This window comes from Carcharhinus amblyrhynchos, chromosome 4 (assembly GCF_965287045.1).
Source record: "Carcharhinus amblyrhynchos chromosome 4, sCarAmb.v2.hapA, whole genome shotgun sequence".
Classification (NCBI taxonomy): domain Eukaryota; kingdom Metazoa; phylum Chordata; class Chondrichthyes; order Carcharhiniformes; family Carcharhinidae; genus Carcharhinus; species Carcharhinus amblyrhynchos.
Window position 1 is genome coordinate 75,658,605 of NC_137327.1, and position 13,206 is coordinate 75,671,810.

Below are 13,206 nucleotides of genomic sequence, written 5' to 3' on the forward strand. Positions count from 1 at the left end.
CTGTAGGAAGTTATGTTTTGAGTTCAAGAAGGCAGCTCACCACCACCTTCTCAAGAACAATTAGGGATAGGCAATAAATGCTGGCCTAACCAATAATAACCACATCCCAACATCAAATAATTAAAAAAGAACTTTGCATGCCTGCAGTATATTTTTGTGCATCTGCGATTCACTGGATTTTTAGCATGTGTTGATGTGACTTCAAAGGGTGAGTGAGCTCTGGCCCGGGCAACTAGCTAAACATAATATTAATTGCTTGGTTCCAATAAGGATATTGTGCAGATTCTCTACCTTCCCCTTACCCATTAAGCAAAACCATCTTTCAGTTTTCCCAGCCCTTATTTTAACATCTATCCAGGATTCTTCAAAAAAAAATTCTAAGTGCCAAATTCACGTAAAAACTGAAGTAACACCTGGTGGTCTTTTTAGTGGGATATTCAATATGAATGTCCCACACTTTGAACACTGCAGAGTGCCTCATGGAAATTCACGCTGAAAATCAGGGGACGTGATCTATTCCCGCCCAAGGTGCTGGCAGCATCGCACTTGGCACGCCACTGCACATGTGTGGCTCTATCAGAGCCATGACTAGAGCATGCGCAGTGCCCCGCATTGCCAGCCTCCTGATTGCTGGCCTCAGGACCTCTCCAGGCCAGTCCCAATGTAACTCTCCACTGGCCAACCCCTCCCCTCCCTCTGCCACTGATCCCAACTGCAGTGGCAGTGGGACCCCATCCCCACCGATCATCACCCCCTCTCCTGCTCCGCCCCCTTCAATCTCCAGGCCAGTCGCTTTTATCTGACGTCTGTAATGGTGATCTCGGATACTGGTTCATCTGAGGCTTCCAGGGTATCCTTTCAGATACCCAAAAAATACAAACTGGCCAGGCAGCAGAGGAAGACTAAGAAGGGAGTGATGATGAAGACATAGGGTCACTTGACTTAACATTCACAATCATCTGCTCGGGTGCTGACACCGCACAAGACTGACAATATTCATGTTGTGAGACATCAAATGTAAGTGTACCGCAGCCAGGGATGAAGGAAAGGATACTGCAGTTGATAGCTTGCCAGAGAGTGAGGTGGTGGTTTAGTGGTAATGTCACTAAATGAGCAATCCAGAAGCCCAGGTTAACACTTTGGGGACATGAATTCAAATCCCACCATGACAAGCTGGTGCAATTTAAATTCAATTAACATATTTGGAATATAAAGCTAATCTCAGTGATGGTGACCATGACAGCCATGATCATACTTAGAGAACTTAAATCCGCCATCCTTTCCTGGTCTGGCCTACATGAGATTCCAGACCCAGAGAAACTCTTAACTACCTTCTAAAATAGCCGTGCAAGCCATTCAGTTCAGAGATAATTAGGGATGGTCAACAAATGCTGGCTTTGCCAGTGATGCCGATATCCCATGAAAGAATGAAAAAAAAACATGGATTCTGCTGAAGAGAACACAGCTGAGAACTTTGATGGACCAAGCTACAGAAAAATGCTCAACCTACACATTCAAATGTTTTGTGCATTGGGAACCCTGCCAGAAAATCTACACTCAATGTCAAGAAGCTCGGAGGAATCCTGCACTGATTTGACACAGAATTTTTTCAGGGAACGTGAAGCCCATTCTCTCCAGCAACTCCATCATCATGCATCTAGATCCAATTGTGATGCAGCATCTGATGGCCACATCATAGCTTCCATTGCAGAACTAACACTGTCTAAATGCTACAGTAGAAATTCAGACTGCTGCCATTATGGCTCTGGACAAGGTTGCTGTTCTCTCTCAGGTTGTCTAATAGGAGGCAGAGAGTTGGTATCAATGGGTGCTATTCTGAATGGCGGTTGGTGACTAGTGGAGTGCCGCAGGGATCGGTGCTGGGGCCTCAACTATTTACCATTTATATAGATGATCTGGAGGAGGGGGCTGAGTGTAGGGTGTCGAAATTTGCTGATGGCACAAAGATGAGTGGAAAAGCAAATTGTGCGGAGGGTGTGGAAAGTCTGCAGAGGGATCTAGATAGGCTGAGTGAGTGGGCGAGAACCTGGCAGATGGAGTACAATGTTAGCAAGTGTGAGGTTATCCACTTTGGCAGGAATAATAGTAGGAGGGATTACTATTTAAAGGGCGAAAAGCTGCAGCATACTATGGTGCAAAGGGACCTGGGGGTCCTTGTGCATGAGTCGCAAAAACCCAGTCTGCAGGTGCAGCAGGTGATCAGGAAGGCAAATGGGGTGCTGGCCTTCATAGCGAGGGGGATAGAATATAAAAGCAGGGAGGTCTTGCTGCAACTGTACAGGGCACTGGTGAGGCTGCAGCTGGAGTACTGTGTGCAGTTTTGGTCGCCGCACTTGCGCAAGGATATTTTGGCCTTGGAAGGAATGCAGAGGAGGTTCACTAGGCTGATACTGGAGATGAGGGGGTTGAACTATGAAGAGAGGCTGAATAGACTGGGTTTGTACTCGTTGGAGTTTAGAAGGATGAGGGGGGATCTTATAGAGACGTATAAGATAATGAAGGGGATGGGTAGGGTAGAGGTAGAGAGATTCTTCCCGCTCAGAAAGGACAGCATGACTAGAGGGCACAGCCTCAAGATAAGGGAGGGGGGCAGTTTAGAACGGAGTTGAGGGGGAACTTCTTCACTCAAAGGGTGGTGAATCTCTGGAATTCTCTGCCCGTTGAAGAGTGGAGGCTACCTCGCTAAATATATTTAAGACACGGGTAGATAGGTTTTTGGTAGGCAAGCGAATTAAGGGTTATGGGGAGAAAGCGGGAAAGTGGAACTGAGCCACTTCAGATCAGCCATGATCTTATTGAATGGTGGGGCAGGCTTGAAGGGCTAGATGGCCTACTCCTGCTCCTATTTCTTATGTTCTTATGACTATTTGTATTCACAGCCACCCTACCTCATACGAACCCTTGCTGTTGCCTGTCAGCCAGGCAGTCCAAATTATCGTAGCTCAAGGCAACATGGCGCAGACTGACACATGGTCTTCCAAGCCTAGAGTTGCTTCGGGTGTCTTGCAAGGCCATCTGCAGTCTTCCCCAATGAAAATTAGCAACCTCCCAGCCCTCACGCTGCAGCCATTGGGAAAACACTTAATTTGAGCATTAAGACTGGCAAAGGCACAAAGACGACATGCAATAAGGAATTAATAAAATGATCAGGTTGCATTTTGTAAACAAATGTTGTTCTTTAATTCATAAATTCGGTTTGAAATGTGCAAAAATAAAAGACAACACAAAACGCACTGTGGCCAAGAAGTTTACGTAATAGGCAGTAACAGAGGCAATGTAAGGATTTTGGGACTACCAGTGAATGGGAACTGAATGTTATCTCAATGCACTGCAAACTGCTAGATGTTATTAATGCCCCAGGAGGAGCCAGTTAATAGCTATGAGCACTTTTACAGACATGAAATGCAGTCCTTCTAGCAGTTTGTCCTCCTTTGTGTGGTCTCTGTTCATTTTCCCAGTCATGCTAAATTCCTAGCACATGCTTACCAGTCCCATGCCTGGGAGCAACTAACTTATCTGGAAGCTCTGAAGTTAGCACAAAGTGCCAGACTTACACCCTGTAGACTTTTACAACTTGAAACAATAATGGAAAATTCCAAACACTTGCAGAAACACAGCAACAAATAAAAGAAATGAACAAACAAATCTGTAAGTTATTGAGGATCCCTTTCCATAACACTCATTCTTCTTATTACTCAATGTATGTCCCACTGCACAAAGTTAAGAGACACTGGAGCAGGAAGCTCCAAAATGACAACACTGACATCAAATCAATGGCATCAAGATCTGTCCCTTCTGCTTAAGTCCAGCTGATGTTAAGCGTGCAATCACTCTAATTTTATCAAAATACTGTCTGGTATACCATCCATCAGAATATTGAATTTGAGAGACTGAATGCCTTTTATATCAATTCCTTACATAACCCTTTTTCCAGCCACAGAGAGAAAATCAGGTAAGCTGCCCAATGGGTTACCAAAATGTGCTTCACTGCATGGGAAGGGTGGAATTCTCACAAAAAATTCTTAGTGTTGATTTTTTTTTAAAGTGGGAGTTCAAAGAAGAATCTCCCACACTCTGTGCACTGCAGAGGTCACCAATGTGAATATCATTAAATTTCAGGGGATGGTGCCTATTCCCACTGGAAAGGCTGAAATCAGCACACTGAAGGGCCCCCCTTCCTCCCCAGCCCAACCCCCCATGCCCCCGCCATCCAGTGCTGACCCTCTGGCAGGCTGACACCCCCCGGCCCACGACTCCATAGGCCCCATCCCCGTGGCACTGCCAATTGGGCAGTGCCAAGGTGTCCCCTGGGCATTGATGCTTTGCCCCTTGGGCAGTGCCAGGGGACCCAAGCTGGCACTGCAGGGTGCCAATGTTCAGAGGGCACCCTTCCCCTGCTGCCTGATCCTCTCAGTGGCCCCAATAGATCCCCCCGCCACCCCCCAACCTTCACTTCAGTGGGATCATGCCACCAGCTCCCCAAAAGCGGAGGGCTACTATAAACCCCGCTGGAGTGAAATACTCTGGCGGGGTGGGAGATGCAAGACCACGTAAATGATCTTTGTGCCTCCCCGCTGATTTCCAATAAGGAGCAGACACCACCAGAAATCCAGAGCTGGAAGACACAAGCACTCACGCAAACCCGTGAATTGGCCAATGTGAGACTCTCCTGGCCCACTGTGCTAACAAATTAGCGCAGCACGATGGGAGAATCATTACCATAAACTTTATCTGAGGTTTAACAGAAACAGAGGTCAAAAGTAACAACGAGATAGATTACAGTTACGTACTTCGAATCTGCTCCAGACAATCATAATTCTCCAAACGCAGTTTTTATCAATGCAATGTAAAGCTCACATCAAAACAGTATTCTTTGAGCATCATTGTCATGTAGTATAAAATGCACAGCACAATATGGCCATTCAGCCCAACTAATTTAGTCTCCTTCCATTCACGTATGTCTCAGATGCCATTTTGGAAACCAAAGAGTGCTCACGCTGTATAAAGACAAGGGTTACTGTGCTTTGTTCCACGCCTCTATTCGGAATTCTTCCCTATCCAGCTTGCCCAGTCTGATGGACAGTTCTTACTGATATGATGCTTCCCATTTTTATTCCCTTTTGTCCAAAGTCAATATTCACAACTGTGAAGGGGCATAATTGAAGGTTCTACATCCAGGTTTCTTCAGTGAATGCTTGTTTGTGTGAGGATCTGACAAGGAGAGGCAAGCAGTACAAGACAACTTTAACTTGCAGGCTGGGTAATTAAATGACAAATGAACTTTAGTGTGGTGAAATGTGAGGTAATCCATTTTGGTAGGAAAAACAGAAACAATCACCTTAGAAATTAAGAAACTGAATGGGCAAATGGATTTAAGAATGCAGATGAACAAATCATTAAAAGCAACATCACAGGTCAGCAATTAAAAATGCTAAGAGAACTCAGACTTATTCCTGGATGTAAAGTGTTCAAAGGGAGTGAAATTATGTTAAGCACGTATAGGATATTTTTGGGTTACACTTTGAGCACTGCTGTACTACATCTTACAGAAAAGCATAGAGCCTTAGAGAAAAATGAGAGCGTACAGGCATCAAGAAAGGTTAGACTTTTATTCTTTATAAAAATGAATACTGAAGTGAGACCTGATGGATGTCTTTAAAATGAACAAATAAATGTGAACAGAATATTACCACTTGAGAGAAAATCCAAAATAGGGAATATAAACATAAGATAATTACTAATAAGTCCTATAATGATATAAGAAAAAAATCTTCTTACTCAGAAAGTGGTTAGAATGTGAACTCACTATCACAGGAAGTGATTGAGGTGAATGGCTCAGGCACTTAGGTACGAGCGAGAAGATGGAATTGAAAGATGGGGCACATGAAATAGGAAATGATTTATGGATTATAAACAGCTGGAGAGACTAGTTGGGCTGAATGGTCCATGTTGTGCTGTGTTCTCTATATAATTCTACCTAACAGTGATACTTAGAGAATATTGTTTTCATGTGCAAGAAATAAATGTGAACTTTACATCACATTGAAAAAATACTCATTGTAAAATTGCTATTGCCTGAAGCAGATTTGAAGCAAGTGACTTCAATTTATCTCTTTAATGTTACTTTTGATTTTAACATCTGTTAAATCTTGAATAAAATTTATAAATTTACCCTCTTCAGTGCACATGAGACATGTTGGTAACCCATCGAACAACTCACCTGATTTTCATTCTGTGGCTGGAGAAAGGATTATGTTATGAGGCTGTGTAAAAGAGACATCAGTCCTTCACCCCAAAGTTCTGATATGTGCTCCATGACCCAGGGTATTATGTTCTCAAAGTAATACAGAATCTTTGAAAATCTTTTGGAGTAGTGGAGATATCGTTGGAGTGACTCAGAGAGATGATCTTTCCTAGTACACTGACAACAGCGTAAGGGATGTTTGTGAACAGAGGGAGCCAATAATAACTCGCCATACAAAGTGTTTGTTATTCAGTCAGCTAAAAGAAAAGACTACAGTCAATGCTGCAGGGAGTGGGAAGATATTCTTGTATTTAACAAGACAGTTCAGATTTAGTTTAGGTGAAGCTTTTATTTTAAATAATTGTTAAGGAAGTAATGGATTTGGTGAACATACTGTGTGCACACCCTTCTATTACATGAGATTTATCAGGCTGTCTGATCCAGTTCAACTAAGCAGATATGTTTCAAGTACACAAGCCTGGACAGTTTTCTTGTATAAAATCTTATTTCTCAGCATATTCTTTGAAGACAGAGATGTCACTGCATTATGTACTCCAGAGATTTCATCATCTGCCTTGCAGATTTGCTGCTTTGATGTTATCTGTAACTGAATAGAACCATATTATTTATCTGTGAGTGTTTTTATCCCCAAGACTGAATTATTCTCCTTCAGCCCTGTCTGATGACAAAGCACAGCAGCAACAATGCCAGAATACTGCCCATGAATGAATAATTGGTTGACAGTTCACAAATTTAGTTGCAAATAATAGTGACTAGAAGGACACTTATTCAGCAAGTTCAGCATCACTGTTCAGTATTTTTTCTGACACTATAGAGACAAAGCATTCATAGAGAAGGAAATAAGAGAGTGCAGAAGGTAGGGTTACTACATAGCTAAGATGTAGAGAAAGATCAACTTAATGCAAGGTAGGAGCATTCAGAAGTCTGCTGGCAATATCTTTTTCCTGACGGGGAAGATGGAAGAGAGAGTGTCCGAGGTACGTGGGTCCTTAATTTGCTCGTGCATTGCCAAGGCAGCAGGAAATATAGACAGAGTCAATGGATGGGAGGCTGGTTTATGTGATGGATTGGGCTACATTCACAGCCTTTTGTAGTTCCTTGCTGTCTTTGGCAGAGCAGGAGCCATACTAAGTTGTTAAAGAACCAGAAAGAATACTTTCTACGGTGCATCTGTAAAAGTTGGTGAGAATCATAGCTGACATGCCAAATTTTCTTAGTCTTCTGAGAAAGTATAGGCATTGGTGGGCTTTCTTAATTATAGTGTCAGCATGGGAGACCAGGGCAGGTTGTTGGTAATCTGGACGTCTAAAAACTTGAAGCTCTCGACCATTTGTATTTTGTCTTGTTGATGTAAACGGGCCATATTCTCTACCAGGCTTCCTGAAGTTGGTGATAATCTCCTGCGTTTTGCTGACATTGAGGGAGAGGTTATTGTCGCAGCACCAGTTCACCAGATTCTCTATCTCATTCTTGTACTCTGTCTCGTCATTGTTTGAGATCCGACCCAACTAGGTGGTGTCATCAGCAAACTTGAAAATTGAATTGGAGGGGAATTTGGCCACGTAGTCATGTGTATAAGGTGGATAGTAGGGGGGCTGACAATGCAGCCTTGTTGGGCACTGGTATTGAGGATGATTATGGAGGAGGTGTTCTTGCCTATGCTTACTGAATGTGGTCTGTGACTTAGGAAATTCAGGATCCAGTCGCAAAGGGGGGAGTTGAGGCCTCAGCCACAGAGTTTGAAGATGAGTTTTGTCGGAATAATGGTGCTGAAGGCTGAGCTGTGGTCAATAAATAGGTGTCTGACATAAGTGTCTTTGTTATCTATGTGTTCCCGGTTAAGTGCAGGGCCAGGGAGATGATGTCTGCTGTGGACCTGTTGCGGCAGTAGGCAAACTGTATGTAGTGGATCCAGGCAGTCCAGGAAGCTGGAACTGATAGATGTCATGACTAGCCTTTCAAAGCAATTCATAATGATGGCTGTCAGAGCCACTGGATTATAGTCATTAAGGCATGCTGCTTGGCTTTTCTTTGGTACTGAGATGATGGTCGTCATCTTGAAGTAGATAGGGACCTCAGATTGTTGTAAAGAGAGGTTGAAGATGTCTGCGATTACCTCCGCCAGCTGATCCGCGCAAGATCTGAGTGCTTGTCCGGGTACCCTATCTGGGCCAGTATATATCCTGTCACACAGAACTACAAACTATGCAGTGCCTTGTATAGATGATACTGCTTTGCATAGAAACTAAACCGGCACTAAACCAAAGTCAATGACTGAGCTGACTCTTCAGTCAAGCAAAGTCACCCTCTTTGTAGACAGTAATCCCAGGCCATTCTGGTTACCATCCTGTGAAGTGTAAATCTACTGTAGTGCTGAAACTACTTTGCGAAGAATTTGGTAGGTGTGGGGGAAGTAGACCAGGGTGTCCATTGCACCACAGGATACTGTGCCTCATGTAGAGGGCAGGGATTCTCAGTTTCTGCTCTTTAAGTAAAGTTGCCAGTTATTGGGAGTAAAATCTGTACATGTGTGCATCAAAGAGCATGCAGAGTTCTCCCTTAAAGTTTAAATTCAAGACACAACCAACATAAACACTGCAGTGGCTCCAAACGATTGTTGTAACATATAAATGCACCAGGTTACAGCTCAAGCAATGATTCAGCGATCATCTAAATAGTGTCTCTTGCGCAAACTCTAATTGTTAAAGCCTAAGGTTAGAATGTAACAATGGAATCATACTTTGGTATTATTGGAATAAATGCAATTTTATTTGTAAACTAAAAGGTTGACTGTATTTTTGTTTTTCTGTCTGTTAGTATGCAAACTCATTGTCAGTGTACTAAATGTCTTGGATACGTAATGACATTCAGTAAAAGTTACTCCAGAGGTTTAGAAATAGTGAAAAAGAATGGGAAAATTACTTGAGATCAGGGTTATTAATAAGAGAAACTATGACAATTCATCACATAAAATGACTTAACCCCAGATGAGGCTACTCAGGTGGAAATTTGTCACGCAAAATGTTTCAGATTAATGATTGAGAATTAACTATCAGTGGGCCAAAAGCAAAACTCGACCTAATTAATCAAGCGAGAAACAACAGCATCTGAGGAATGAAGAGGAGTAACTAGGAGTGATTTCAATGGTCAAGAAATTAAACTAAATCTTGGTAAGAAACTTTGAAAATGAGGGGAAAATTTATAGGCCTTGTAATTTTTAATAAGATTTTCAAAAGTAAAATATATAGCATCTTAATGCAGAAGACAAATACAATCTAAAAAACAGAATGAGTTAAGAATGTGTTGGGAAGCCATGTATACTATCTGGGAGCAGAAGGGCATTGCTAACAATATACATATAAATGTTGTAATTTATATTAAATGTTTCCAAATTGTCATGGGGAGGGGGGGCGGAATTTAATATTTTTATTTCTTTGTCCTGCAACAGAGATCGCAGTGAGGGAGGATACAGAGTGCCTTAAAACTATGATTCTTTACAGGTGTAATTTTCCCACAGTTTTTGGGACTTTAGCAGGCCCAAATGAGGCCAGGATTTGCTAGGATCCAGACTAGGGGAGCCACTTTCCCGAAGATAGACTGCTAATTGGCTGCCTCCATGCTCACTGTCCTATTAAGAACAGTGGGTGGGCTCTCGGTGCTGCCGATATAATCATAGGCTAACAGCCCTACAGCCTCAATAACTGCACCAGGAGAGGCGGGTGTTGCTGAGATAGGTATCAGAACGTGAGGGCACTCAAAATGGGGGTGACTTTGAAGCTATGAAAATAGATAATTTCTTAAGACAGGGAAGGTGGTGAGGAGAGGAATTGGAGAGAAACCCTTCTACTTAGAACATTGAAGGTCATCTTAGTTGCCCGCAGCCCCCATTTTGGGAGATAGTGCCTCTACTTTTAACGGCACTCCAGCTTGTGACTGGGAGGCTTCCTCCATTAAACGAGCTGCCTCAGAACAAGAAGAGGCCTTCTCTGGTGACAGGTCCTCCAAAATGGCATTCCAGCATTTAGGTTAGCTGCCTGCATCTGCTTTGTAAGCAGATTGTTTGGATGGTAATGTAAGCCAGCTTGAAGTGTCAGATTGTAATGAAGTCAGTGCTGCCATCAAGGGAAGCATTTTCATTTATATAGCATCTTCCACAACCTCAGGACATCTCCCAAAGCATTTAGCAGTTGATTAATACTTTTGAAATATAATTGCTGTGGTAATTTAAGAAGTATAGTTTCACGACTGCAGCCTACATCACAGGTTAACTGGAACAGAGCAGAGATGTGAAAGATGACTCTCTCTGAATATATCACAATTGAGGTTAACCAGCTTGCAGTATTGCAGAGCTGACCTTTGATATTAATGTTCTGCACGAATTGGCCATCCTTTTTACCTCCAAAGCAATAGCAATTTTGCTTCAGATGTAATTCACTGTAAAGCACTTTGGGGGCATTCTGACGGTGTGAAAGATTCTATACAAATGGAAATTATTTTGCGTTCTGTCTTATCCATGTAGATGAGGGGGAGGTGGCAGGAGATATATTGCTGGGATCCCCTCCTATAAATCTGTAACAGGGGTCTGCAAGGTACAAGAGTCAGGAAAAGGTTATGAATTTTTGCTGTAGAGGATCGCAAATGTAACCCAGAAAATGTTGGTGTCACATTATTTTTTAAGATAATGTTCTTAGAAATTCACCAAGGTGTCAAATATGAGGTGGATAATTGAAGGGAAATATGCAGGGAAGGAGGCTATGGGTATAATGAAAAAGATTAAGCATCTTTTATGTATATAGCGACTTCTAATAAAGGAAAAATGACGACCAACGAACACAATGGGATAATGACCAGAAAATCTGTTTCAGTAATACTGTTCTTCAGAATTGTGCCACGAAAATGTTAATATTCATCCACAAAGAAAGAAGAGGTCTCAGTTTATTGCCTTATCTGAAAGATGACACTTCTGACTAAGCAACAGAAAGTTTATTTTCAAATTATGATAAAAGCTATGGCAGCTCTGAGAGGGCAGAAACAAAAAGGGGTAATGATTGAAAGACAGTTCTGATCTCCAAAATCATTGGTAATTTTTAAAGATTATGATGTTTGAACAATGTGACAATAGTAAAACACCTGGGGATGAAAACAAAATTTGACACATCATAGCTTATTTAGCTTATTCATAAAACCAGAATCCTGGATGATAGAAATCTAAAATAAAACCAGAAGGTGCTAGAAAAACTTCAGTAGGTCTGGCAGCATCTATGAAGAGAAACAATGTCAGGCATTTCAAATCTAGTTGACTCTAGTCTAGTTCCAAAAGTGGACCAATTTCACAATGCATTCCTGCCTTCATCTCCAATCGGCTATGAAACTCGATTTTCAAAGAGTCAAGGTCCTACTGACCTTTGAAATCAGTCTGACATGATTAATGGCCTAGAGGGTGGGAATAGAGGCTGGACACCAGGAAAGCAAACCTGGGTCAAATCAGCAACCACTTGGAAAATCTTGAAAAGTCAAGAGGATCTTCATCTTCTGAGCTGCCAGATTAAGTGGACAGCTGGGACCTGGCACCTGGCATAGGATCAGGAAATCTTTGGTTCTTAAAATTTCATTGCTACTCAGTAGTTATTTTGTCCAAACATTCACCATTTTTGCATCACATGAAACCGTTTTAGCTCTGCCACCCTTGTTCCCATCAAGCTGCAGCAGGTCAGCTTCAGGGAACTCTTAATAGCTGCCTGCCTCATGAAAATCTCAGGAAATCAGAAGGCAAGCTCTTAAAGAATTTCCTAATAACTTCAAGGTCCGTAATTAATGAGGTGGATGACTTTATTTTCCTGTCCAAACTCCATTATACTCAACAATTCCTGGTCCGCAGGAAAAATATCACAAGAGTTGAGACATGGGTGGGGGGACCATTTTTTTGTCCTGTTTTTGCCTGTTCTGGAAATGTATCTGAAGTTGCATAGAGTGTAGTATCCAGCACTGCCGGAGAAGCTAAGTTTAGTTCCATGCAATTCAAATATTGAACCGAAGCCTGTAACTTTGGACTGTTAGGATACCATTGTTTTGGAAAGTGCCTGCAAAAGAGGTTCTACCCTACTTGTCCAATACCAGATCACATGGCTAAAACTGGGGTAGGTCTCTCCCAGCCATAGGTAAATTAATGATGATGGTTGGATGGCCATATAAGAATGTCACTAGGCCCAAGGGCAGACAGGCCACTTGACGTCTCCCCTGCCTTAATATTTTAGACCGGTTGGAGGAGGACAGGTACATGGCGGAAAGGCCATCCACTAGATTTTTCTGCCATCATGTGGCGATGCGTCGGACTGGGTTAAAACAGAAAGAAATCTCACAACACCAGCTTAAAGTTCAACAGGTTACAAATAAACCTATTGGACTTTAAGCTGGTGTTGTGAGATTTCTTTCTGTTTTTCTGCCATCATCAGAGGACAGGATTCTAAATTACTTTTGACAGAAAGAGCACAGCTATTTAAAACTGAAGTTAAATATTCCAACACACAAGACTGATACCAACCATGAGTTGGTGTTTTCTCTCTTCTCCGGACACCAGTTGCTCTCCCTCTCTCATATTCAGAACTCATGGGTAGACCTTCTCCTTCCATTAATGTGTAATATTTTCCACTTTCATGGTCCAGAAAGTAGCTGGAGGATTCGGAACCTTTCATTCCAGACTTTGCCATCCCATACTTGCCAATGTCGTCACAAGGCAATATCCCCAATTCATCCCTAGAGCCAGAACACAAAAGGCCGAAAAACAATTGTTATTCCCCAAGGCTTCAAAACTTGTTGACTTTCTGCACAGGTCCTGTTGCAAATTATTTTAAAGTGAATTTGACGGCTCTTAAATGTAAGCGTGGTTGAAAGGTTAAGCTGCAGAATGTTAGGATGTTTTT

At 42.3% G+C, this 13,206-nt stretch overlaps 1 protein-coding gene across 1 annotated transcript in view; it reads right to left on the reverse strand.

The window, feature by feature from the left end:
• The window catches only part of LOC145342123 (connector enhancer of kinase suppressor of ras 2), a 711,051-nt gene that overhangs the window by 319,129 nt on the left and 378,716 nt on the right, over nt 1-13,206 (reverse strand). The window contains exon 11 of the mRNA XM_080187363.1: nt 12,828-13,039. Coding sequence (XP_080043489.1) covers nt 12,828-13,039 — 212 coding nt within the window. The remainder of the gene's footprint in view (nt 1-12,827; nt 13,040-13,206) is intronic.